The sequence below is a fragment of the Corvus brachyrhynchos genome, unplaced genomic scaffold (genome assembly GCF_000691975.1).
Source record: "Corvus brachyrhynchos isolate BGI_N302 unplaced genomic scaffold, ASM69197v1 scaffold281, whole genome shotgun sequence".
Classification (NCBI taxonomy): Eukaryota; Metazoa; Chordata; class Aves; order Passeriformes; family Corvidae; genus Corvus; species Corvus brachyrhynchos.
Window position 1 is genome coordinate 1,035,505 of NW_008236509.1, and position 23,282 is coordinate 1,058,786.

At 41.6% G+C, this 23,282-nt stretch overlaps 1 protein-coding gene across 1 annotated transcript; it reads right to left on the reverse strand.

Moving 5' to 3' along the window:
* Nucleotides 1-189: 189 nt before the first annotated feature.
* Nucleotides 190-21,968, reverse strand: DKK3 (dickkopf WNT signaling pathway inhibitor 3). The gene is made up of 6 exons (XM_008644055.2): nt 21,808-21,968; nt 21,222-21,305; nt 5,844-5,936; nt 4,327-4,471; nt 2,086-2,242; nt 190-920 (listed from the first exon to the last, which is right to left on the reverse strand). Exons 1-6 carry the CDS (start codon nt 21,943-21,945, stop codon nt 677-679), a joined length of 861 nt encoding a protein of 286 aa, XP_008642277.1. The 5' UTR covers nt 21,946-21,968; the 3' UTR covers nt 190-676.
* Nucleotides 21,969-23,282: the final 1,314 nt, after the last annotated feature.

The window sequence follows — 23,282 nt, forward strand, 5'->3', positions numbered from 1 at the left end:
AACAACAGATGGTGAAATCTATACCCCAGAAAACCATCAATAGTGGAGGAGCCACGGTAGCAAACTGGTGAGACAGCTGGGAGCTGGGGAGTTTGGTGGGTCGGATTTTACTCTTGGCTTGCTGTTGGTTTTTTAAATCCATGACCTTTTAAGGTGGTAAAAATAATCACATCGTGTAACATGCACAGATTTATGCCTATGAGGTGTATTAAAAGCATAAACCAATTCTAAAGAAAAAATAAAAAATTCCTTTAAATATTCCTTAAAATCAATGGCTGCAACAGTGTCAAAGTAGATGGTTCTTGCCCTAGAGAAATAAAACAATTCTAAACATCCATATTCAGAAGTCACTTCTACAGTTGCTAGTAACTTAAAATTATTTATGCTTGTGTGTATTTTTTAATGAGTACAAGTACTAAGAAGTTTATTTCTGACATACAAGGGGAAAGTACAAATCCAGAACACTCATATGGTTCCCATTTGACAGAAAGTTTGGTCCAGGGATTGAATTAATTCTGCAGTAGCTGGGACATGCAGGTTTGGTGCACAGAGAAGGATGCTCGTTGAAGACCTCATTTATTGCACTTCTATCCAGCAGTGTGTGTTTAGGGGTCATACAGGCAAGACACTAGACAAAAAAAATCTAGAAATAACTAACTAAACTGGTGCTTGGGCTTTAGATTTCATCTCCCAAAACCAGGTCCTGAGCTGAGTCAGGCTCAGGCTTGAAACCTGCTTGGTCCTGCAGACTTTCTAATTCTCTCCGCACTTCCTGAATGACGCTGCTTTCCTCATAATCAGAGAGAAGATCCTGGGGGATCAAGCTGAGAAAGGGCATCTCATCCACGACTAAGGGATCTTCTTTTTCAGTGTTCTGGGTTTCATTGGCAGACAGCTGACACACAGATGTAGACCTGTGGCTGTTGGAAAAAGGCACATCTGGTCATACAGTACATCATTTTGTGTTCTTCTTCTAGTTCATGAAATTCTCCATTCCCTCCTCACATAAAAACCTGTTAAATGCACAACGGATGTACCCCAGCTGACTTCACAAGCATCTGATTCTTACATGCTTGACAGCTGGAGAGTTATAAATGTGATTTCCACATACAGAGATCCTAACAGCACAAAATGTTTGATCCTGGCACACAAGATGTCGGTGGCTCTCAGAAAAAACAGGTAACAAAAAAATGTTACTTGAATCTTTAAATTCGGATAGAAAATTCTGGACAGTTCAGCTATATTCACACCCTAATTAATTTCTGTGTTTCTACATCCTCATCTGAAACATTGTTCTGACTAGACCTGACATTTGCTGACAGATCTTCCCTGAGGTTAATGGTGCATTAACAAAAATTTTGGTGATGAAAGCATGGGATCAGCTCTGCTTGCTTCCTTTGATGACATTTATGAAACAAAATGTTACCCAATTCCTTTTCAAGCATGAAAAAATGTAGAAAGAGTTGGACACAGAAGAGAGAAATAATAATCTACATCTCTATCCCAGCTATGATGTCTTGTTGGAAATTAATATGATGCTGGTAGCATAGGAGCAAACTTGGAGAGTTTATTTCATAGAAAATGTAGGTTTTCTAAAAATGCTTTTAGCAAAACTGAAATGATCTCACTTTCTGCCAGTGAAACTGCTGACAATGCAAAGAACTCATTTTAAAGAAATATTAAAAGCATGAGCTATGAAAAGTTTGTGTTAAAATACCTTTAACATGTCTCACATTGTAAAGCAAGCAAAACATCTGACAGAAGCCCAGTCTCACACAGAAAGTTGGTGGACAGGGACTGCGTGCAGAGGGTTGGAATGATGCATCTCAACAGCTGTTAGTACTGCCTGATTAAAAAGCAGTACCAGCCCCATCAAATCACACAATTCACACCGGATTCATGTGTTGCCAAACTTAGTTGGGCACATTTGTGTGGGACAAAGCAGAAGGTTTCAGTGCTACAGACGAGAGAAGTTGTCAAAACCTTTTCTAGTGAGGAAGAATCTGTGTGTTCTCTACCTATTTACCACAGAAATAGACCCCTCAAAAATTTCAAGCAGCTGGTTTGGCCAGCTTTGGTCCTTACCTGTGGGGCTGGCAGCCCCAGCCACTTGCACAGGGGCAGTGCTCCAGCACTCCATCGGGCTCCAGGTCCCAGGTGATCAGGTTGAGAAGCCTGTTTGAAGGGTCATGGCAGGGTTCACCTTCCTCAGGTAAGGGCGTGCACACAGGAAACAGCAGCTCTGCAGGCCAGAGTAAAGTCATTTTAGGAGAGGTTGTTATCTGTCTGCTAAACTGGGATGACCCCATGTTCAATTCTTAAAGCAAGATATAAAAAGACAGGCTTGATCTCTTTTTAAGTCCACTTACATGTTAGGGAGCTATAGCCATGTTTTTTCCACTAGGTGGGAGTAAGACATTTGAAGTTCATCCTTAATGAGCACGATCAGCTTGACTCAGAGACCAATGTCAAGACAGTACAGCACAACTCCAGCCCTTGGAGATTCTAAACTCTTCTAATCCCAAGAAAACTAACATTACAGTGAATCCTTTGCAATGAGTAGCATAAATAGTTCAAAATCTGAATAGAAAAATACCTCTCTCCTTTAGAACTCTGTTATTTTGCAGAGGCTGCAAATACAGAGCAATTGTTCAGAGACTAAATAATGAAGTTACAAGAACTGCAACTCAGACATTTAATTTATTTTAGTAATTCTGCTGTAGGCAAAGCTGTCTGATGGCATTTGGGACTTGGCACCTTTGTTTCTACACAGGGCTGAATTTCAGCCTGTGTAAGAAATTATTTTAAAAGGCTGTGTCCTTTGGGTTTCCTCATGTCAGTAACTCACTGTCTCAGTCTGGAATTCAGCTCTTCCAGATGTTCCTATAATACCTCCCTTCCTCCTCTTGTCTTCAGTCACCTCATATGGCAGGATAAAATATGAGAAGAATTCAAAATCTGAAGTTTTTAAACCAGGCTTGGTCAAAAGACACATATATGTGTGTGTGTGCACAGACACATGTGCTTCAATGTATCTGACCTATCAGTTCCCAGTTTCAAAACATTATATACTGAGCAGCGAATACTCCACAGTTTACTGAAGTTTTACATGAAAAATATGCATTGTTATTAGGACAATCTTTTGCAATACTCTAGTGATGAAGAAAGGCCTTGAGGTTGGGCCTAACCTGAAAAACCCTATAGCCCTGCTAAAGCAGAGAGCCATAGAGAATAAAAATTCATTGCTACTAATCAATAGAAAAATTTAAGTTCTAATAAGAGTATTCTATCAATGTTCATCAATGTTCTTACCTATTGATTTATTTTTATATATATATATAGATATAATTTTCTCAATAACTATGTATCTCTTGTTCCTTCCTAACCAAACTTAATACTGAAGGTCCACTATGTAATGCTCCACATTAACATGGGAAAGCTGAGCAGATCCTCTTTACTTTTAAATGGTGTTGGAGCTTTCTCCTTTGTTTTCCTGGAATGCCCTGGTGGCCTGATCCACCAGCAGGCTGAGAGTGGGACAGGCCCAACCATCAGTACAAGGCCTCCTCTGGCTCATAGCAAGGAAAAAGCTAGGGAAGTATCTACCTGCTGTAGGGAGATGGCTGGAATTGTGTCCTGTCACTACTAAAATAAGGTGAGCTGTGATAAATGCAGTGAGGAACTGGTGTGTATAAACCACCAGAAGAAACTGGACCCCAACCAGACAGGACTGGGGATTGATTTCAGGCCCGAGACCTTCTGCTCTCCCTTCTGTAAATCAAGTTTCACATTCCCATGTGGACTGACAACATAACCTGGGATGTCATTCCTCTGTCTCTGTTGGCTGCCTGGTGTGATGCCCTGGAAGGCTCACATAAAACTTGGAGTATGAAATGGATCTGCACTGTGATTCTGATGCTCTGCTTGCTGAGAGGAAGGAGAAGCCACTTTCACACAGCTCATTAATTTCTTCTGCACATTTTTAATTCTCTTATTTTTGCTTTATTGTGTGTAAATTTGACATAGAGCTCTGCTGCTTTTAAATGCCTAAGACTCCCCTTTAGAAATGTAAATTTTTGTGCTTCTGCTGCTGGTCTCACCTCTAGTGTGCAACAGGCTTTGCTTTCACCAGTGTGCACCCCATCAGGCTGTTTCTCACTCCTAATTCTATCGAAGTTTTATAATGGAGTTAACACAGTCCATTCCACAGGCCAAGGGAGAACAACCTGTTAATTCTGTAGAGATTTAACCATTTTCCCTGGGCTGAAAAGAGCCAAATATCAACGCCCCTGCATGATGAGATGAACAGGATTAACCCCTGAGTACCTTTCTGGAAAGCACAGCACGTTCCAGGGTTGCAGTCGTGCTGGTTCTCACAAATGGTGCCGTTCTCCCCTTTGGCAGTGGCTCTCGTGCACTCGCCCCACACGCAGAGCTGCTCTCCACAGCACTCCACATCCCGTGAGCAGGGCTGCCAAAGGCAAAAGCTCCTGAGAAAACTGGCACTGTAGCACTCATTGCATGTATCACACACAGCTACACACAGAATTAAACCCTGAGCCTGAAGACAAGAGTATGTACTTTAAATATACGTATGTCATGTTCCCGCTGCTCAATAGAACTGCGTCATTTCTCAGGTTGAGCACACATAGAATTATTGCCAGACAGGAACCTCCACAGCAGAGCAGCAGCACTTCATCCAACCTGGCCTTGGACACTTCCAGGGATGGAGCATCCACAGCTTCTCTGGGCAACCTGAGCCAGGGCCTCCCCACCCTCACAGGGAAGAATTTCTTTCCAATATCTAACCTAACCTGCTCTCAGTATGAAGCCATTCCCTCTTGTCCTGTCACTATATGCACTTGCAAAATGTCCCTCTCCAGCTCTCCTGTAGCCCCTTTAGGTACTGAAATGCTGCTCTAAGTTCTCCCGGGAGCCCTCTTTCTGCAATTAAGGGAAACTAAAATTAATAAATGAACCATCATCAATGGAGAACATTACTGGGTTTTTTCCATTGTTAAATGCAGTCAGGAATTTACAGTTTGTTCAGAAGAATTGTTTTCAAAGAGCAAAGCAAAAAAAAAAGTCTTACTAAAATCCTTATTTTAGTTGTAATAAGAACCAGACTTCATTGGTAACTAAGAATCTTTGAAAAAATCTGTCTGAAAAAAATCTCTTTGCAAAACAGAAATGCAAATCTCTAGCTAGAGGTACCTTTGTATGACAAGTGCCCCAGTGTTTCAACTACACACACCTAAGAAATCAACCTAATAAAAACCATGTGAGTCACTTTGTTTCCTTTTTTAGGTAGTCTGATTAACAATCTTAAGGAGTCATAGCAGGTCAGTGTTTCAGCAGCTTTTTCCTGTCTGTGTAAAGCCCTGTCTGGGCAGCCATAAAAAAATCTGTATTTCTTCTCCAGCAGATCCCACAGGCAGTGCTTAACAGAGGGCAAGGTGTAGGACTACACTGGCACTATGAAGACCTGCTAATTAAGTTAAAAAATGCTCTGTAATTGTGGAGGTTCCAGGTTGGGGAATTGATCCCACCTCCTTCAGCCTGAGTTCACTTTACAACAGAAGTGTAGCTAGGATCCAGTTTTTACTTTCTTTATCCTACAAGTGTTCTACTGAGAACTGCAAAGAAAAGGTGGGGAGAGGGGTAGATGTTGGGTCATCCCAATCTTGTGTTTTAATTACACCATGTTAACATAAAAACTTTTTTACTCTCATGCAGAAAGCTTTGCAGCTTCTTTTCCGTCAATTTTGACTTGCTGACATTAGCAACAATAACTTACTGAGTTTCTAAAAATCACATTAAATCCCATCTCATTCAGGACTTACTGTGTGCTGGGGCTTGCAGAGCTGACATTTGTATTCAAAGGTGGAGAACTGGCAATACTTCCCTGTTTCACAGTCTTCATCGATGATACACTCCTGAAGGAAAGGATAAAAGCGTGATTTGCCAAAAATTCATGCCTCTCCTTGAAATACCAGAAATTCTTCATTAATTATATTTCTTACTTGGGGCTCCTTGTACAACCATGGTTCTGTAACAGACCAGTGCCCTCTCCCTGGCTTATCTGAATCCTCTGGCCTCAAATTGCTGGGTGGCTTCACTTCTTGAGTGCGTGGCAGTGGGGAGAACACAGGGAGCAAGTGGATATATTTGTGTCTGGTTCATGGGGGGGGGGGGGGGGGGCTGTTTTCCCATCTAATGGTTACCTCTTAAAAATTGTGTGATTAACCCTCTTCTCTAAAATGTCCTTTTTTTTTTCCCTCCAGGCTGGAAACAATGTAGTCAACACCATTCTGAGTCCCCTGTACTCCAGCATTGGTTTGGACCATTGTTAGTGGGAAGGGAAAGGAAAAAGCAAAAGGAATTACACAAAAATCCTTGAATTCTCTGAAGTAAGCACTTGGCTGCTCTTCAGCAGACACTAATCTCACTTGCTGGAGCAGATCATCTGTGCAACCTCTATTGAAAGTTTCCACTAAGCATCTCATTTTCTTCAGATCTTCTCCAGATTCAGCCTTTTGGAGGGTTCTTGCCATGTGTGAGGCAAGGCTGCTCTGCCTGAATCAGCCCTGTCTGAATTACCCACTTTGGCCACCTCAGATGTTTCCAAGCAGTTTGATTACCCAGAACACAGAACACAAGCTAAACACGGTCTAGGGCCTGACTCTTTCCAAGTCAATGACTCGACATTCAAGTTACATGTTTATAATTCAGAAGTCATTTTAGCTGTTTTAAGGAATTAGTATCACCAGGTCTAGGCTGCTATAAATTACCACAACGTTTTTCAACTTCATTATCCCAGTAGTGTGTGCGTTCCACTTTTTTTTTTTTTTCTTTCCTGTTATGATAAAAATTCTGTTAATGTGAAAAATGTTGATCAGCTGGTGGCAGTAGACTGGGGCAGGAGTGGAGGACTGAGAGCTACATAACCAGGTGGATCAGAATCCAAATATCCAAATGTTATAGAGTATGTTGGAGGTTTTGTGGTTCCCAGTGAGCAGGCAGCCACATCTCTTCAGCAGCCGTGCTCTTCTAGGCCAACTTGTGTAGCTGTTGGTAGCTTTGTTGGCTGCTTTGATGAATCCCCTGTATAAACCATACCCAGAATAGACCCCACTGTTTCACTCCTGTTCCATCCACTCTCAGGCAAACAGCCAGGTCTCGCTGTACTCAGGTTTTCCAACTGTCCTTCTCCATAAAGGAGAAATCTTGCCATAATAGTTTTTAAGCTCATGGAATAACTCTCTCTCCAGCTCTAAAACCACCTAACACCAAAGTTGCAATTCTCCAGTTGCTGCTTTCTCCTGAATTAATGAGTCCCACACCAAAAAACTTTTTCCTCTTACTGAATTGTGTCCCACCAGTTCAGACGTTCAGTTTTATGAGGGTTTCCAGTCAGGGAAAAAAAAAATCCCTTTGTGGGTTTCTTTCCTGGCCTGTAAAAGGCTTCCTTTCACATGATCTCTGGGAAATAGTGTGCCACACTCCAAACCAATTTACTTCACCCAGATATCCATAGTCAATGCAGAACTCAGTAATGCTTACATGCAGATGTGTAACCATATACATTTTTATTATTATTTATTTTTCTTTCTTTAATCAGGCAACAGACCTTTTATAATTCAGCTACATTAACACAGAATAGTTGCTGGACAAGGAGCAAATCTGAACATCTTCATCAGCTGCAACAGATTCTGAACAATCCATTTTTTCCTGGAACTGTGCAAACTAAGTTATTTCTCAGAATATTTTGTCTTTGCAGGAGCTACTGCATAAACTGAGGAGAGGGAGTGTTGGGTTCTGATGTGCAGCAGAGCATACAAGTTGGGCAGATAACTTAAAGGCAGAATCAGCCAGCCACAGTGATAATGATGTACATCCCCCTGAAATCCATTTTTGTGTTATACCAGTTAATTTAATGCTGTGGAAAAGGAATATGCTGTTTGGGAAGTGCTAAAGAATAATACAGAGTGAAAGCAGCATTGCCTGTTTATTAATGGGAGTACTGGGAGCCATAAACAACAGAGGCCAGGATGGAGAATCCCATGCTATGTACCTGTAAGGACTTGCTCAGCATCCTGTGGACTCTCATTATAATATTGTGCTCTGCAGTGAATATCCTGCAGCACCTGGAAGCAATTTGGGCATTAGGATTTGTTCCAAAACCAACAGGGGGAAAAAAAAAGGAAAAAACCAACGAAAAACCCACTCAACAAGAGAATGAAAATCATGGAAAAGATTCCTAAGTCTGCTGAAACAACTGCTGCTGAAAGAAACTTCAGGTTTCTTGTCTTTGGTAGATTATGCCAAAGATTCTTGCTTTCCTAAAGAATGTTTAGTGTCCATTTTATTTGAGAATAAAACAGCGAGTGATGCTGGTGATAGTCAAATACAGCAGCTCCCAGACCACCGAAACAGCTGGTGCAGGACTGTGCAGGTCAGAGCTGCTGGGACAAGCTTTCACAGGAGTGCTTTCCCTCAGGCCTTTGCACACATGGAAAGGCACAAAAGAAAAGAGTTTTCTTCCAGTGTGATGTGCCAATCTGCAGCCCCCAGGGCCTGGCAGGTGCCACAGGCTGTTCTGGCAGACTGCACTGGCTGGTGGGATGTATCCCACTGTGCTGTGCACCACGTCACCCTCTGCCCATACAGCACACCAAGGAGGATAGAGGGACAAGCAAAGAATTTCTCATTTCAAGTTATGAAAGCAGAGCAACATGGCCAGAGTTAACCTAATTTCACACAGAACCCACTTTCTTTGGCAGTGTTCACCTGGTTTCTGTACCTCACTATGGCAGTATTTTTAATACTCTGTTTTGCTGGTGATACAGTATGTACTGAAATAACACTCACTTTCTTTGCTCTTCTTCCCCTTAATCCTTAATTAAAACCCTAAGAGTAGACTAAAAAATACTCTGATCATGTCTAACCTTCAAAATGGACTCACTGATTTTAAATTCATAACTGGCATTTGATTTGTCTATTCCCTCTCCCCACTCACACTCACCCCACCTCCATTCTCAGAAAGTCCTTCTTCAAAGATAACTTTAAACAAAACTCTCTCTTCACTACTCATATCTTCAGCCAATACTTGTCAGGGACTGTCTTAAGTGAGACTTTCCTTCTTTAGTTTAGAACACAAGAAAGCAGAGGAAGGCACTGTCATGACTTAATATACAACTTTTCTGTGGTTCTCTGGCATGAGAACAGTGGGATTCAAGCAGGAGAACCCCTTCTCCCCTCCTTGCGTGATGGCCCAGTTTGCTGGCTTACTGTGATCCAGTTACAGGTGCCTACAAACTTCTGAAGGAGCTGAAGGGAGAGGCAGGATTGTTTTCTGCACAGCTGGTAAGCCAGAACAGCCCTTCCAAAGTGTTCATTCCTAACCCTCTATGGATTTCAGGTTTCCAAGCCATGAAGTAGAGAGGCAAAAATCAATTATTCTGGAGAGGTAAGGAAGTTCTGCCAGCAGAAACACAGCACAGGAAGCAATGCTACTAAAGCAAGTCGTGTGACAATTAGAAAATGAGTTTTAGTAACAACCTTGGAAATGCATGGGGGCATCTCAGCAGTATTCAGGGATAACTGTGCTCCAAAAGCTTCTCTGAACAAAAGCCCCTTTACATGTCTATTAAAAACTCCCCAGACAATGAAATTCCCATTTCAAAAACCTTTAACTCAGGTAGAACTCAGTGTTAACCTCCATGAACCATAGCTACAGATCCTTCCCAAACAGTGCCAGAGCTCACCCGATTGCACCCATGAGACAACAACAATTCCAGCCATGGCTGAAGTGCCATGTTCACATTGGAACTGACATCTCTTAGCAAATAGTCCTTCTAAGAGTTAACATTTCTGTGTTTACAAATCCCCTTCTAGGTTTTGTTTCAATTTCTGCAAGTTATTTCACGTAGGACTGGTCTCCGTCACTGCAGCAGATGGCAAAAACTGCTGAGTAGTAAGGAAAAAAAAGAAGCATAAAACCTGTTTTATATCCTACATGTATTAAAAAAAAAGGCAGAATTACATAGCAAGGAATACTGTTTTATGGAAACTACTACTTTAATTTGAAATGCAGTAGCATTCCAGTTCCTAATCTCTCAGTTGTCTAGACAGGGCATGTAACGCAGTTGTCTTTAATGAGATATGAATTAATTTGCCTTGAAATACCTCAAAACCTCTGTAATACTTTCCAGCAGTGCAAACCTCTCACTGCTGTCCTGCCAAGTACACAGCACTCGTAAAATTAGGAACTTCTGTTAAAAAAAGACGTCCTGAAAAGAGCAGACATGAGCTGCAAACCGTGGTAGGGGTCACATCCCAGTGCTATGAGGGAAAGCCAGCTCTTTGGGTGGCTCTTCAACAGGAATGTGACTTCTGAGCTCAAAACTAATAAACAACAAAGCACAAATCCCTTGATTTTGTCATGAACTTCTCCATGGAGCTAATCTCATCTGATTCCTTTCCCCTGTTTCCCAGAAGCATTTTAATTGGGAAAATTTCATTTCTGGTTCTCCACATGACACAATATAAATGGATGCAAAATATGTCTTCATGACATAACTGAAGGTGGCCTAAAGGCACTTCAGCTTGGCTTTAGGTACCCAAAGAAACACAGCTATATTAGCTTTAAAATGCTGTTAAAAAGCTGAGGGAATTGAGGCAGTCTGTGGCCCCCACTAAACTGCTCACCACCAAAGCATCCCTTTCTACACCACCTGCTTATTCCCACTACACGAACAGTGATCCTGTCACTGATCAGACCCTTATGCAGTAAATGCTCAGTGTCAAAAGAGGAAATAAAGAAAATATCATCTTATCCACAGCTTCAAGGAGCTGACTCCAATGAAAGAAGAAACTACACCCAAAAAACCAAAACTAAATTCCTAACAAATGCCTCAGAATAATGAGGAAAATGGTGCCTGGATGCTCTCTCAGATCATGCTCTGTTCACTCTTGGTCAAAATCTCTCGGTAAGCCTTGCAATTATTTAATAGCAGGTCATTCTGCAGAAGCAACCACTTCATTTTCTTCCCTCACCCTTTTTTTTCTCAGTAATAATAACCTGATCCTGGCAGGACTACAGCTTCTGCAAACGCTCCCATGTAGGAAACACAGTGCCAAGTACTCATTTCAATCTATTTTGCAATGGTATCAAAGTGGGCACATGAGAAGAACTATTCTAATTTGGTATAAAACCCCCATAAATTATATATCTGACAGGTAATTAACTTAGTCTGGAAACTAAGAGCTATCCAGCGTAGAAAGAATAAAAGAACTGTGTCTATGTGTGCGTATATGTATATATCTATATCTATATCTATATATATATATATGTGTATATGTGAGGTCAAAATACTGATGCATGCTTATAAACAAAGTTTTCCTAATAAGTTTGCAATTAATGGTCTTAACAGAGAAATGCATCTACCTGTGGATCTGTTAACTGGAGAACAACAATTCTTTAATCTTTGATAAGCAGAAGCTGTGTCTAAATACTCGTGGTCTGAGACATCCTGGCTTTTATTCCAAATGTCCTGAGCTCCAGTAGCAGTTGTGGAGCCACTGTAGAGCAGTGCCACAAAGCTCCAAAGTGCCATTATTTGTAAGTAGCAGTAATCACACAAAGACACAGCTTTGATGCAATGATGTTCCCTGGGAGCTGAATTTTAATGCCGGCCGCTCTTGTCTCTACAATTGGCAGCTACAAACGTTCCATGATTCACTACTGAACTATGTCAATTTTGCAAATTTGTACAAGCAAAACAACACAGAGTAGCTGTACACAGTGAGGATGTGAAACAGCTGGGTGAAAAGGAAAGCCTTTGAAAACAAGATTTCTGTACTTAGTAGCTGCTGGCTAATCTTAATCACTAAACTAAGAGTAGCACACTGAGAGTAAGATGCTGACCTGTGCCCCATCCCTCACAGAACTGATTTCAAACCCTGAATTTTATGGGATTTGTTCCTATATAATATACTTTTTTTGGTAGTCTACAGTTGGAACAGACTTATTAATTGTGCTTAAGGTGCCAGCCAAGGATAATAATACTGGAACAGAAGTACACTGGTAAGGATTCACATTCAATGGATTTTGCCCATGGCAGAGTTGACAGCATAAGACACTGCTGTTACTGTAGAAGAAATCAAATAGTTTATTTTCCATGAGCTGTAGGTGGAAGAAGAAGGGGTTTGAATTAAAGCAATAGCATTGGAATAAATCATCTCCAGCACTCAAGGATTTTGGGAACACGGAATCCATGTCTGCCTAAGGATGGAACAGGCATCTGGTTCATAGATGTTGACTCTTCGAAGCTTCTTCAAGACCTCCTCTGTGGGGCATTTCTTGGGATTACAAAAGCCTTTTTTATTCCCTTAATTTAATTTTCCAACTGAAATCATGCGCCTAGAGGATATCAACAACATGAGATGACAACTATTCATGAATATTCATTCCATTTCCTAAAAAAACACCAATGAGGAAGAAGGGGAAAGGGGTCTTCAGCACACTCCTTTTCCAAAAGGGACATGAGAGTATGAGCGTGTTACAGATTTCCACCACGTATGAAGTCCAAGACAAACACCTACCAGGGGACCAAAACTTTCCCTTGCTGACAGCTGTGAGCTCTCTTGGACCCAGAAAACCCACTGAGGCTCCCCTTTGCCTGACACCATGATGTCAAACTCTCTGTGTGCTGTAAGATACTGCTTCTCCCCCTGGACTTCCTAAGGGAAGAAGTTTGAGGGATTCCTCATATGATATAAATTCACAAGCAGGCTCTGAGTCATTTCCAGACAGAATAATGAGTAAACAGATCCAGAATTCCCACCCCACCCTGTATATCTTTTGTACAACCATGCTGTATTACAATATATTACTAACTGGAAGGGAGAGTGGACTTGTTAGGAAGGAAAGAACCAGGACAGGTGGGACAGGTGGAGGGGGGTTCTCTGTAAGCTGCAGAGGTGAAGAACCACGAGTTGGCAGCTGATGCACTCACCAGTGGTGTCCCTCAGTGCTAGCAGTGACCCAGCCCCTGCAAAGGCCAGGCAGACACTCACTGCACAAAAGATGCCAAAATGCTCTTTTGTGAATCACATGGGAGGAAGAACAAAGTTGAGACTCACTCAGCTGACACAGAAACGCATTTCTCAAGGCATTGCATTTGAAGCCACCATTCTACAGTGCTTCTTTCCTTCCTTTCTTCCTTCCTTCCTTCCTTTCTTTCTTTCTCTCTTTCTCTCCCTTTCCTTCTCTTTCTGTCCTTTCTTTCGCCAAACCTTTGATGAAACAGAACTAAACAGAAACAACTTCACCACTTTCCTTCAACTTCCATGGTTTAGCTTAATAAATCATAGTACAGAACACCATCAAGCTGGACCGGTAGCATCTCACACCTCTTCCTGACTCCAAACAACTGCACAGAAGGCCGAGGAATCACCGATCACACTCATTCTCTCTCCTCCTACTCACTGGTATAAAACCAGTCCCATCCTACAGATTTTGTAGAATCTAACCCTCCTAAAGCCCAGGTGAAGGTTAGATAAGACTTAGGCTCATCATATATGTGCCACAGGGCCAACCTCCCGGCCACTGCAAATTCTGCCACCTTACCTGTGACAACACAGATGTAACCAGCTGCAGATTTCACCCACTTATTTGCATCCTTTGTATCTATCTCAACCAATCTAAGATTATAACAGATGCAAATAAAAGATAAAAAGACAACATACCTATGCTATACATCCAGTGCTGTAGCCTGTATTTCCTGTAGCTTTAGCTACTGTTGTTACCCTGCCAGCTAAGGCTTGCTGTTTAATTAGATAATATGGTTTCGGCTAAAATCTCAAATAAGCAGCTGCTGGAGCCAATGGATTCAGTCATGTAATCAAAACCAGTGGAAAAAAATTCTCTTTTGCTTTAAAGCTTTTCCTCTCATGAGTAATTTGCTACATGTGTATGGCAAGAGGAAAGAAACACTGCTGATGGACCTTCAATAAAGATAATCCATACTGATCTCTTAACAGATGTCACAAAATTGCCACCAGCCCACACGAAAGAGTCACTCTCCTGACTGTATGTTACCTTAAAGAGAAGACTAAAAAGCCCCATTTCTCTGAGAATAAATATGTTGATCTAGGAGAGGCAGAAAGTAAAATCATTCATGGTGGTTTGTTTTTGTATCCCCCTACAACTCGGACATGATCTGTAAAAGACAATCACACAGGCTTGGATACCCAAACCCAGCATGTTATGAGCAGGAAAACTGAACCAAAACCAGGGAAAAGGTAAACAACCTCCCTTTGACTCCCACTACTCCCTTATCATGGCTTGTTGGCAGAAGAGATGTGGCAACCAATGTGCAAACAAGGGAGAAGCGGGAAGCTTCATTCCTCCCTGCCCATGGAAAACTTCAGACAAGGCAGGATTTGTACCCACAGCTAACAAGAATGCTGTGAGCTTTAGAAGTGGTGCACGGACACTGGTGAAGCACTGGCTAGAAGAGAAAGTTTTGGACCCTTCAGAGGAACTCACTGGTTTACCAGTCTGTTCTTACTAACCATGCTGAGAACATTGAATCAGTTCTAGGCACTGTCACTGTGTTACAGCAATAGCTTATTTTTGGCAAGGAGAAATTCAGCACAGGAAAAGCTTTCCCTCTTCAGTATTTAGCTACTCAAAGGGCAATAGTGCAGAGAGATAAAAACGGTGAGGTGGCACTTCAGCCAACTTGATTTTGCATTAAAATATTCTTTTTCTTTGGGGTTTAGCTGGAACAGAAATACCACATTATAGCACAGGAGGATGTGGCAAATTTTTTAACAATTCTAAATACAGGCATAGACTGGAATTGCTAATGAAGACTTTTGGAATATTTGTTAGTACTACACAGTTTTGTTTCCCTAACTTGACAGAAAAAAACCAACTTACACTAAACTAGACTAATAGGAAATACTAAAGGAATCCTTGTCACTCTCTTAATAGTTTTTTTCCGTACTAACAAAGTAAACTTACTAAAGCTATCTGAGCTGCTTCAGACTCCCACTGATACAAATGAGAGCAGGATTTGATACCTTTAATTAGGAGTAACCCTTTTGCTGTTGCATCAGTTACTTGCCTGGAAATCTAAGCCGCCATTTAAGAGCAAAAAAACCCCAGTGATACTGATCTGTGTTCTCAAACCTTTGCTGGTTGTGTTTTCAGCCAAAACACCTGCCTGGCTTTCCTCACCTCTCAGCAAAAGGCACCTTGCTTCTCCTGCCTCTGATAAGGTCTAGCAGCTGCTCCCAGCTGCTTGTTTGCTCAGGGCCATCGAGCCCGAGAGCCGAGTGAGTGCATGGAAACCACAGCCTCACTTCTCACACCGTGGCCACTGCACCTCCACAGCGTTACAAAGCACTGATGTTTGTGCCCACTGGCCGCTCCTGCTCCTCTGTGCGCACCCATGACTTTCCACACAGCGTTCTCTGAGAGAAAACCAGCTCAGGATGGACTGAGTTTAGCAAGCAAAGATGTGGACACTGAGGAAGGAGTGTGTCAGGCAGCTGGCAATTACAGAGATTTCCCACCTTCCTCTTTGTACAGGATCAGACTTGACACTTGTATTTCAAACTCCTTCTGGCAGGTCTTTCCATTCACTGAGGCTAACATTCAGATATTTTTTTTGGCCATGGCCCAGTGAACATCAGATGATTGTCAAAAACACTGGGTTTAGATACACTGTGACTGACAATAAGGCCATCCTATCATCCATGACCTAAATTAAATCTCTTAATATCTTTTGCATCACTAAGGAGCATTTGCTGCTTATGGAGTCAGCTATGAAGTCTCACATATGCACACAGTCCATCACACCTTTCATACAAGAAGAATATGTCCCTCTCTACAAAAAGATTCACAGCCTGAAAATACTCCAGATTAACTAGAGCAACTCAAAATGCTAATTGAGCATTCTTCTCATCTTTGGCTAAATCCTGTTTCCCTTTGCACCCTTCTCCACGTCATTTTCTACTCTAACAAACACAAGCTACTTGTCCTCAAGAGCTATTCACACTTGCCCCAAAGCTTTGTGTTCTACATTGTCAAGACTGAAACTGAAAAGGGAACAAAAAAAGGGGGTTCAGTAAAATGGTAAGAATTGGTTAAGGATGTCTAACCCAGCCTGTCTGAGGAGCCATGGCTCTCTAAAACAAGTACAATTTGCCTTATCTACTCCTACAGCAAGGATTACCTAAAGAGGGGGTGTTGTGCAAAGAACTGCACTGGTCCAGTGATTATTGGAGCACAGCAGGCTGGACAGCTAACAGAAAAGCAAACTTAGAGTACCAAGGAATTAAATTATTAAACACACAAAACCTACCAGATTTAGATATTACGTGATTTTTGGCTAGACTGAGACCAGGATTCCAACTCAGGAATGCACTTACTGTGTCTATTGATAGTTTGAGGTTGCTGAGTGCAAGTCACCAGGGACTAAAAGTGCTGTGAAAAATTAAACAAAAAAATTGGACCCAAATATAAGACTGTCCAAAACAAGAGTCCTCCCTGAGACATAAGGGAGCAGAAATCAACACCAAGATGCTGCATTTTCAAATTTCTGCCATTGACTCCTCTCCTACAGTGATGCTGATGGAAAAATTGCAATTTCCATTCCATTGATTGTTCCTTCCCAATTTCCAAAGCTTCCTTTCTCTACAGCACTGGTAGGAACTCCTCTCCTGGAGCAGTATGGGCCTCAAGGAGAGCAACTCCAGCACGTGTGGCTGAGAACATGTTTGGTGAAATCATATACAAGTTGCCCCAACAGGAACCAAGTGGTTACTTTGGCAGTTCTGGACATCAGCAGAGAAGTGGGAGCTTGAAGACCTGCAGCTTAACCATTTAAACCACTATTTTTCTCTAGAAAAGGGGGAAATTGAGCTATTTTCTTTCTTTTTACTGTTGGAATAAAGATGAAGGCTGAGAAAAGGTTTAAATGAGGCTGTTATAAAAGGGATGCCACCCATTCTGTCTGTACAGACAAACCAGGACCTGCCAGCTCAGCTTGTAAACCCAGTTTCACAGTGAAACCTCCCTGCCCAGAGCTCCAGGGGTGCCAGCAGCAGCCTTTCTTATGGAGATAAAGGCCTGAGCATCACAGGATCTCCTCCTAAGGACGTGCTGGTGTTTGAAGTCCCTCTCTGAGCAGCTGCTGTGTTTGCAGAAGGTGTGTCCCAAATAACAAGTGTGCACACAGGCACACACCCGCATGGTGGAGGAAGGGCAAGCACCTCGCACAGAATCGCACCGAGGGCAGCTCTCCTCACCCTCCCACAAAGGAACTTTGACCTGTGCTGCACAACTAAAGAGAAGGCACAGCCATGGCCTCAACAGCCTCTGCCACCAGGGACAAGCAAAAGAAAGGAATCTGCTCCACAGCGCCAAAGTGAAATGAGAAATGCATTATATCCTTCCAGTTGCCTGGTTCACTCGCCCTAGATACCAGCATCTTTAAAAATCTCTTTCAAAAAAGAGAATTGAAACCAACCAGATATACTTCCATTAAACTTTGAAAAAGAAAAACCCAAAACAACACAAAAATCAACCTTGCTAAAAAGAAGATACTGCTTTCTAAAATTATTTCTCGAATTACTGGAGACAAGAAAAAAGCTCAGGTACACTAGCTTTGAATTGGAAGAGAGAGCTTATGTAAAATACTACTCTGAATGGAAGTGAGAAGAAATGCAACTAAATCTTTGTGTAGCAAACCTTACTAGTACCAATTTTGTTTCCTTTTATTTTTCATCCTTGCTTTCCCTTGGTCAGGCTAATGTATCACAACTGAAACAGGTCTAGCCAACAAGCTAGAGAAGGTTTTGATTTTCAGAGGATAATGGGGAATGCTATTATTTTTGCTGTGCTCTGTGCTTGAACTTTTGACTGAAAATACTCTATTAATTTGCAAGCTAACCAGTGCTCCCTGGAGAAGTAAATTACAGAGTATTTGAGCCTTAAATCCAGGAACAAATGGATGCCAGGCCCTCCACAGACTTTATGCCCATCCAGCTACCTCTTGCCTGTGTTTGGCCTCTATAAAAACACGAGTCTGCTGGATTGAAGCCTGACATCAGTAGGGGTGACTGCCAGCCCTCAGTGATATCCGAGAAAGTGAATGTGAGTCTGGGAATGTAAATGGGGCCTCCCAATAATGCAGCACCTCTGAGGAACTGGACTGCATTGCCAGAAATGGCAAAGAGCCCAACTCCCCTTCTGGAGACTTAAAACACCGATAGCCTCCTGGCCATAAAAGCACTGCCAAACGAGCCATCAGTAACAAAGAGCAGTCTAAGGAGAATGCTTCTGTGAGGCAGAGCCAGGAAGAAATACTCTGAAAGGAAAAGTCTGTGTGTGGAGGGTGTTCCCTGATGCATCTGCACTTCATGTACCTGTACACACTTATATTTATATGCACTATTTGTGTATGTATTGGTACCTGCTCCAGGAGGACAAGCACTGTGATTTAAAAGGCAGGCACAACCTGTTTCCCACAAAGCTGCTTCTCCAGTGCTGGATTTCATTCCAGCCAATAAGTGGATTTACTATTGCAATGCAGACACATCTTTGCCTTCTTGGGAGGCTTTTGGGTCATCTCTCAAAGCCCAAAAAGGTCACATGAAAAACTTCCAGTGATTTCAGAGGCTTGTAACTCAGCACAGAAAATAAATGTAAACTGAGGAGGTGTAGGGTTCCAGTTATCACAAATTACTGCAGTAATAAATTACACAGAGTTTGAATTTCAAAACAGGTGGTTTAGGAAGGTGCTTGGAAAATTCTTCTTTTTACCACCCAAATTTGTACCTAAAGTGCAGGAGCTGTGGGAATCCTTAACTTTTATAAGGCAAGCCCATAAACTCAACCTATGAAACCAGTGGAATCACTCCTCCACCATCTATTGGTCTGTGAAGCCTGTGGCCTGGAGAGTGACTGGCACACGTCACAATGCCACACAAAATTTCAGGTATGAAAATTTGTGTGCATAAAAATGACCTAAGGGCCCAGTGCAAAGTTTTCTGCAGCTCATTTCCCAATTCTTTTACCTTAAGTTTACAGATCTAAGCAACAGTGCCTTTTAATTTGGGCAAAAATTTTCTTCTACTTCATAGATCTCTCCTCAGCAGCACCTTTTTCCTTGCTGTAACACAAATCTTCCAATTCTTAATTGCATTACTCCTACAACATTTCTGTGCCCTTGCAGTACCAAAACACAAATCTTCCAATTCTTAATTGCATTACTCCTACAACATTTCTGTGCCCTTGCAGTACCAAAAGTGATTCATATTCCTCCTTAATGTTTAAAGTCTGCAAGCATCTTCAGATTTACTTCTGCTAGGCATCTCTCAGTCAAATTAATTTCAGGCTCTCCTTAAATAAGGACCAAGTCCATCCGTAGGCTGCTTTTCATTTAAGTTGGCAACCTCTAAATAAGGTGTTTGTACCAGGGGCATGCTGAAAGTTCAAAATGAGTGTGTGTGGGGGAAATAAACATTAACAACTGCAGTTCTGTTTCAGCAGCTGCTGCAGTGGGGATGCTGGCGAGCAACGCTCCGCGGGATGGAAGCGATGAGGAGCTGACAGGATCAGCCCTGGTTGTTCTTGGTTCAGAGCTGCATAAAGGCTGCCACCACAAAGCCTGGCAAAAATGTGTGTTCAGCCCTCAAACTCTTCAGCTGGAGCACTAAGAACAGTATGAGTTCTGGATGCAGCACTGGCTTGGTAAGCGAGGCAAACTTCCCATATGGAAAATGCAGCTGTACCTTGATACATGAAGCTTCTAAGGAACTGTGTATGAACCTGGGAGAAAGTTAATTTAGAAATACTTTTTACAGCTGTGAAGAATGATTAGACACCACAGGCAAGCCAAATACATTATGTAACATCACTAGTGTTGTGTTCCAGTGCTTAGAAGGTTAAAAAGTTTGCCTTTGTACACTGGATTTGAAGATGATTATCACGTTTGCTTGGAAAAAAACCCATTTGGATTGTCTTCATTGCATATAATCTCATTATTAAAAAGCACTGTGTAGGATGTTAACACTTTGTATAAAAGCAGATGTAATTTAGAATAGCTACAATTTATTTTACACCTTGACTTTTCACTTAAGCTACAAGCTTTGCCAAATAGTAAAAAAAAGTAAAGTTGCTTGTGTATGCTGTATTTTGCTACTTGCCATATTCAAACTTAAACAGCAGTATAAAAATATGAGCTGAAAGAGGGAAAACTTCAGAAAAGAGGCACTAATTTCAGGTTCTGTGCTCATTAAAACTAGAAACTACTGCCATAAGTTTTTCTTTTTTCAGTGTTTTATAAAATAGTTACAGAGCTGCTTCTCTGAAAGATCTGGAGGTAAGTTACTCTAAAAAAAGCCAGGACATGTTAAAGTAAGTCAAACCACAAACTATTAGTCAGAGGAAGCCAGCTATCAGAGGAAACCTGGCAAGGCCAGTCTTACTAAGAGCACAAAAAAGAGTCCATTTTGGTAAGACTGTAACCAAAGAAAACCCAATTTTTTTAAGTAGTAGTATGTGCTGAATGTCTCATGTGACTACTGATGTTTAGCAAATGGACCTGTGCTTGCAAGACTCAGGTAAAGAATATTCTTGCTTTTTAAACTTCTTTGAGAGTCCTTAAACAACCATATTTTGAGAGCGGAGGAGATTTATTGTCCCGTCTCTCTCCCTTCTCCTCAAAGTGACATTTCATAACCAGTTGTCCATCGCTGTGTTAGGCTAAAAAGCAAATAGAGCCATATGTTGTTCCACAGATTCCCCATAAATAGATGATTTGGGGTTATTTTCAATTGTTAAAAGTCTATAAAGCAATTTTTTTTTGTGGAAGACAAGGTCACTGTTATACTAAGGGTTTATCCACACTCACTGGAAAGGGCAGTGTAACTATCTTTTTATAATTAACATTTGTATTTAACAGACAAATTGAATGTTCAAACAGGTCAACTAACCACAACACTGAAACTCTGTTTCCAGTTAATAATATTTCTAAGTTAAACTAATTAAAAAACACAAACATTTTTGACTGCTTACTCCAATGGTTTTGTGTGTTTTAAAAGATTCCAAAATTTTGTTAGGTGAACTCTGTCACAGTCTTCTGAACAAGGAACCCAAAGTATTTGTTTGATTTTCAAAGGAAAGAAAAGTGCTCACTTACATGATTTCTCTTGTTTTCTCCATCTCTTATAGATGTAATAACTGTCTCAGAAAAAACTGTTGATCCAGTTTTGTTATCTGTAACCTGATACAGGAAAAGAACAAAACATCAAACTACAGTTTTTATGAGTCCTTTGTGACTCTCCGTCCTACATTCTGCAATAATTAACCCGCTCCCATCCCCTCTTTTATTCCCATTTTGCTGTCACTCTTAATAAACCCTAATCTGAGGGGGGAAAATAGATGACAGGGCTACCTCCTTTCCTATTTAAAATGACACTGTAAAGAAGCTAACTGAGCAGGAGATGGTTGGGGTTTTATTCCCCATGCCATAGCTGTATCTGTGTCCTATTTTTAGCAGGCACTTTTTCCAAAATAAATTATTATTTCACACTAACCTTTCATGATGTGTCCTAAACACTGTGATTAGGCAAGCACAGGAGATACAATAAAACCCCAAAGTCCTTATCATCAGGGAAGTTTACATTCCAAATTATTGTGTGAATAAACATGTAAAATTGGGGTCTTTTTTTGGAAGAAAAGGTGTGTAAGAATGGAGAGCTCACCACATATAAGTTTTCTCATACCTTATCAATTTCTTGATGAGTCTGAACAGTTCTGTTGCCCACTCTGGTTTCCGTGTTGGACTCGTTATGGTAGTTGGGAGGTAAGCTTTCAAAGCTGACTTCTGACAGCTTTTTTGCCCCTTCCTCTTCAGCTTCCATCTGCCAAATTTAGAAAAAAAACCCCAAACAACTGAAAATTAGCAGAAATGTCACAAAAGAGACCGAGCCATGCCTCCCGCGCAGGCCCCAGTGACGGACGCTGCCTGCTCCAGACCCTGCCTGCAGCAGCTCTTGAATGGGCCAGAAAAGCAGGGCTGAGCTGAACCCTTGAGCTCTGGGCTGTTTAAGCCCAAGTCAGTCCCTGTGAGGGGAAAAAGCGTGCAGGGTAATGGCAATTTGGCATCTGCAAAGGCTGATGCCAGTCAAGAGCCCAGCTTTTCTGTTCTTCACAGAAAACCACTGAAGACTTCACACAGACTTTCCGATCTGACAAAGAAGAGAAAATATTCTGGAAAGAGAGAGAAACATCTACAAAGCCCCTTGAAGTCAACAGAAGCAGCCCTATAGATGAGGGTGCACACATCCAGAATTTCATTCTCTCTTTCAGTTCCTACTGTCTTTGTTTGTGGGATGAAGAAGGGCGTGAATCTTGTAAACACACAAGAATAAATCATGCCCTTTTGTTATTTGCAACCACTGTAACAGAGCTAGGAGGCCTCAAGTTCAACCAGGATGAACAACAGGATTTTTCCAAAGACAAAATGTCTCTTCTTGGTGTGTCTGTTTATTTTAAACAACAGTTGCAAATCTCTCTGAGTCCAAACCATTTACCTCCTGAGACTCTGCTCAAACAATTCACACTTTGTGCTGTACACAGACCATTCCTCAATCCAGAGCTGACTACAGAAAGAGTAAAACAGGCAGAAATGTTGATTACATCCTTAAGCATCTTTGCAGCATTGTAAAGAATGGTTTGTCTCAGTGTGTTTGCAGTCTAAATGAAGTGGATGACAGAGGCAGATTTCAGCAACCGTCCAGATGACTGTAAAAGTTCAGAAATTCTCTAATTACAGTAAAGCAAGGTCTGTTTCTCAAGCAGGCAGTCAGTTAAAGGTTTTTGTAGACTATGTATTTTTGAATGAGGGGAAAAGAGAACTTGAAAGGAAGATCCTTAACAGGAAGGGGAATAAAAAGCACACAAGAAAGGGCAGTGCTGGGACAAGGTGTTTTGACAGCCATATACAACAATGGCTTGGGGATTGGTCTCAGTTCCTGGCTTTGAAACCTGTGCGATTCTGGGCCAGCAATTTGAGATCAAGACACGCAATTACATCACAAGCAAGCTGCTCCTCCACACATTTTCAGGACACGTACAGCTCTGAATCCTGGTTTGGGATACCCTCGTGCGCCTTAGCTCCTGCTGCACAGAGACAATCAAGTAACTCTTCCCTTCCCTCCTCCCCTCGCCACGTCCTGTTCCTTTCTCTCTCCGGGAT

Coding starts and splice junctions, on each gene's coding strand:
- DKK3 (XM_008644055.2), bottom strand. CDS start 21,945: ATGGAAGCTGAAGAGGAAGGGGCAAAAAAGCTGTCAGAAGTCAGCTTT. Junction 21,306..21,807: donor CTCATCAAGAAATTGATAAG/GTATGAGAAAAC, acceptor TTCCTGTATCAG/GTTACAGATAACAAAACTGG. Junction 4,472..5,843: donor TCTGCAAGCCCCAGCACACA/GTAAGTCCTGAA, acceptor TGCCTTTGGCAG/CCCTGCTCACGGGATGTGGA.